We start from the raw sequence: 5,059 nt of genomic DNA on the forward strand, positions 1-5,059 counted from the left end.
TGCTTGTGCTTCCATAATGTTGAATTCTAATATTGCATGATCACTTCCTCCCAGGGTTCCTATGGCTTCAACACCTTCTATCATTTCATCTCTGTTAGTGAGAATTAGATCCAAAATGGCTAATCCCCTAGTTCCCTTCTCTACTTTTTGGGAGACAAAGTTGTCTGCTAGGTTTGCCAGGAACCGGTTTGATCTTCCAATTGGTGCAGAGTTTGTGTCCCAGTTGATGTCAGGGTAGTTAAAGTCCCCCATTACTATTGTGCTAGCAGCAGTTGATGCAATATAGAACGTCCCAGCAGCTCCGGCAGGAGTTGAAATGGAGTTTAAATACAAAATAAATACACTATAAATGAAATGGAGATCCAATCAGGGCCTAGCTACTTTCCTGGTGGATCCTCCCAAAACTTACAGTTCTGTCAGTCATGAAGTCAACAATGCCCCTCTCCTCGTTTTGCCAAAATGATAGAGGGAAGCAACACCACTCCTTGCTTTGTCTCTCTGCATATCTCTAGCATTCAAAGTTAGACCATACTTGTATAATTCCACCCCATCATCTGAGCTGATTGATTTCTGTTGAACAGTAATGTCTCAGACTATATTTTAGAGCAATTTCATTTCTACTATACTGGAGGTCTAGAGCAGGGGTCTCCAATCTTTTTGGTTGGCAGACCGGTGGGAGAGGGAGGGGCAGATGCCTTACGCGTGCATGCGCAAATATGAATGTGGTCACATGTGCATACGAACAGGCTGAAAGCATGCACACCACGCAAACAGGGCTGTGAGCACGTGCGCAAGGCTCTCAGTGATGGTGGTGCCTGTGTGAGGCTTGTGACGCCGGTGCCACCAGGCTCATGGTGATGCTACCACCAGCACAAGGATCATGCCACGGCCTGCAGCAATGCTGCCCTGGCGCGAGGATCGCACTGCAGCCCACCTGCTGCCGCCACCTACATGTGGTGCACCATCACCCACCTACCGCTCACACTACTTCTACCCCCCACGCAAGGTTTGTGGCAATGCCGCCGCCTGCCCGATACTAGCGACGCTGCCACCGCATGCACAACACTTGCGTCAATGGTGGGACAAGGGGGGGGGGTAAACACATGCACATGCACTGCCCAGCTACTCACACGGCCTGGTGGCCAGGAGGCCGGGCCTGGTAGTGGGCTACAGCCCATAGTGTGGGGACCTCTGGTCTAGAGAGCTTTGGGATAATCTGGTTTCTCCTAGGTGAAAATTATATCATCCCATCTCCTTGGCTAAACCCACCCTCTGCATTCCCAGTTGAGCATCTATTTTCAGTTTTCTTAGTAATCCCCAGAAAAAAATGTACACAAATAGAAATAAAATGGGAACTAGAATCAGGTGCTACTAAGGGTTATTTCTTATAGGCTCTGACTGATCAGTAGGAGAAAGCACTGACTGATTGAAGATGTTTTTGGTATTTCAAAGGTTGATTTTAAACTGTTTTTAAGTAATTGTGTATATAAAGCATAGCAATGTGGAAGTGCTCTATAATCTCAATAATAAAAACAAAGAGGACACAAAAAGAAGCATTGCTGCCAGAAAATGAGACAAAACCTTCAGGTTGGTTTGCAGACACTGCCCTCCCCACTTAGCCATTTTTTAAAAAATTGCCTTGATTTGTTTATTAATAGAGCTACAAATCTAAAGGAGAGTAAGCCTTTTTGCTCAGTGGATTTCTGTTAGGAATTTTAATTTTTGACTAACCTTCCTTGCTGCAATGAAGAAGTCATTGGCTTCTTGCAACAATGTTTTCCGTTCTTCAAAACAGCGATTTACTTCTTGTTCCAGTAAGTTCATTTTTTTATTTGAAAGCTTTAGATGCTCTTTTTCTGCATACTCCTCTGAAAATAGAATTTTGAGTGCCTCTGATTTTAATCCTTGCAGAGAGGAATTCCATTCCTGGGAAGAGAAGTGTGACTCAGTTGATTATCTGTCAGTGGTGATTTAGATTCAAGTTACTTGATTCACAACAATAATCATAGATAAGAATAAAATCCACACTAATCTAAAACACCCATGCGTCAAAAGATAACATAACATAAATAGCCACAAGAAAACACCGAAATCAGCTTGAAAATAATAAAACTGAAATATTTGATGTGATAATAATCTAACAACAATAAATGTTCCTTCCATATATAATGGTTGCCAGGGAAAGAGGTAGTTAGATATCTCCGGGCAATGAATTTCAAAACTGAGAAATCTTTATTCAGTCTGAAAAATCTCTCTGCCAATGCTAAATTATGTATTAACAATCTACTGTTTAGTGCAACATTTGCACTAATTTTAAAAGCAAATCAGCTTGTCCCCCCCCCATAATGTATGTATTACTTCTGCATAGAAATTGTTATTTTTGATTTCCCCTCATGTCCTACTGCGCTGCCTCAATGTGACAGAGGTATGTGTGTGTGTGTGTGGGTGTGGGTGGGTGGGGTGTGGGTGTTCCTGGGAAGGATAAGAAACAAAGATGAAACAAATATATTGAAATACTGTACAGTAGAGATGTCAACATTAAATATTCCTTAGAAGATATTCCATACTTATAACTATAAGATGTATAAGATAGCACTGAACTCATTACCAAGTAGGAAGTCTGCAGGAACTGATGGAATGCTCACAATGGCGTGATAAGCAAAGTTGGCCAACAGATTGGAAGAGACCAATCTACATTCCAATCCCCCAAAAGGGAGAGTAACCAGAGTGCGCAAACTACTGTGTAATATCTTTAACTTCACATGCTAGCAAAAAATAGAGAAGACTCTAATACTGGGAAAGGAGGAAGAAAAGATACCAGGTGAACAGTAGTCATGAGACAATGACTACCTGTAGAAAGGCAGATGGATTCAAGTACAGTGGTGATGGGTGCACTATTGAAAGATCTGCAGGACCAAGGAAGGGACAAATTGTCATAAAGAAAATTTACATATTTGATTGTTAAGAGTCAGCACCTACTTGATGACACATAATCAATCACTAATAAATTACATTTAATTTGCACACTTTGAAAAAAAATGAGAATGCTATTTTTTCTCCGAGATAGCATATATCAAAAGTCATTGAATTTTAGAATATTACAATTCTTTAAATGATCTGTATTTAAGGTCAATAAGAAAAAATAATGTTATCTTTGGTGTCTCAAAGAAGCTACCACATTTAGTGATGGGGACACTATAACTACATATCTGAAATTCCTGAATTAGCAGTTGTGCTGTAGGCTTTTAGCAGAGGTATACAATCAGCATCCCTGAAACACTTACATGCTGTCTCCAGCTCCTTGCCAAGAAGGTTACTGAATTGTAATTTTTAAGGTGACAAAAGAGGAAAATTATTGAGAATATACTTAATTTGTATACAATTATCTGATTTAAATTCAATCTTTTTTTTTTTTTGCCCTGGCCCCATTTGGGGTGGGGGCTTGATGTTGTGATATATTTTGAGTGTGACTCTTGATATGCCAGTCAAAGACCAAGGTGACTTTTGGTTCCAAAACAGGTATGCATCCCTTGCTTTTGTTAATATTTTGCTTGGGGACAGGCAAACATTTACATATGATGTGATGTATGACGTATTCCCCATAGTTTGGCCCTATCTTATAGAACAGAGTACATACTGTAAGTAAACTACTTTCTTACAGAACAGAAATAATGCTGAAAGTTACAGCAATTACTCCCCACAGGAATGGGATTGGGACATTTGTTAGGCATTCAATATGCCATTATTATTATTATTATTATTATTATTATTATTATTATTATTATTATTATTATTATTATTATTATTATTATTATTATTATATAGTAATGCTTCTTTTCTACCCTCTCTTTTGCCGATTATGTGAGGTTGAAATAAAAAGAAATTAATAGAATTATTTTAAAGCAACTCAAATAAAGGTCCTGATTTAAGAATAGTTTAGGATGCGAGTAAAGCTTTCATTAGAGGTCATTTTATCCAACACAATACTGAACTTAAAAGGAAGACTCAAGAGAAAAATGCATGCTGGATGAGATGAAAAGAGGAAGAATTAAAGAAATTGCCAGAAAAGATAAGCATTTCACATCAAATTAAACTATTATAGCAACAACTATCTATGTGAACAATAAGAGAACTGGAAATGACGATGAACTATGCTAAACAAAAGAATTTTAAATTTGCCAACAAACCAGGGAAATGGTTAGCATATCAATTAAGAAAAGAGAAATGAAAATGATTCTGAAACTTTAAGATGGAGATACTATATCAACGGACAATGTGGCTATACAAAAGTTTTTATGTACAGTATTACTCTAACTTGTATAAAGGACATGATATTTCCTTGGAAAAAATAGACAATGCTTGTAAAATAACAAAAGGCTTACAGAGAATGAAAGATAGATTATGAATGGACTTATAATAAAGAAAAGCTTCTGAAGCAACCAGGGAAAGTACCAGGACTAGATTAAGTACAAGGTTCTTTATTTAAGATTTCTGTTTAGGTGTGTTTTTGTGTATGTGTGGGTACACACACATACTTTTTTTTTTATCATAATGGGTGGATATGCAAAAAAGCTTTAAAAAATGGTTGAAATATATACATTAATTCAGAAATTTTTAAACCAGAGAAGTTTCTTCTGGGGCTGATAGATCAAAAGCTGCAAAACACTCATGGAACTTTGCTTCATTTCTTGGCTTGAGAGAAGCAAACATTCCCTTAGTAACATCTGAAGATCTACTGAGTTCTCAGTAAATTACCCTTTTTTCTTTTCAGATATTTACTTGCTAACTTGTTTTGTACGGCTGAAAAATGTATTGCACAGATATTTCTGACAACTGATGTGTAAATGTTAAATGATGCACATGAGTGCATCCTTAGTTCTATTAGTTATGGTCTATTCTTCAGTTCTTGTTCAATTTGAAATATTTGAAATATGACTGATAGCAATTATTAGTTGCCAACCAAGGTCCTTGAATACCTATTACTCACTGTGAACAAGACACTAATGTGATAGACCTTCCCAATGGTGAGTTAAGATATAGAAAACCCCATTTATAAACA

The 5,059-nt window shown here is 37.6% G+C and overlaps 1 protein-coding gene across 1 annotated transcript in view; it reads right to left on the reverse strand.

Moving 5' to 3' along the window:
- The window catches only part of LOC107300023 (coiled-coil domain-containing protein 141-like), a gene marked incomplete at both ends in the record, with an annotated part of 19,803 nt that overhangs the window by 9,928 nt on the left and 4,816 nt on the right, over nt 1-5,059 (reverse strand). The window contains one exon of the mRNA XM_015829366.1: nt 1,732-1,926. Within this exon, the coding sequence (XP_015684852.1) occupies nt 1,732-1,926 (195 nt within the window). The remainder of the gene's footprint in view (nt 1-1,731; nt 1,927-5,059) is intronic.

The sequence above is a fragment of the Protobothrops mucrosquamatus genome, unplaced genomic scaffold, assembly GCF_001527695.2.
Source record: "Protobothrops mucrosquamatus isolate PMUCROS unplaced genomic scaffold, P.Mucros_1.0 scaffold5969, whole genome shotgun sequence".
Taxonomy (NCBI): Eukaryota; Metazoa; Chordata; class Lepidosauria; order Squamata; family Viperidae; genus Protobothrops; species Protobothrops mucrosquamatus.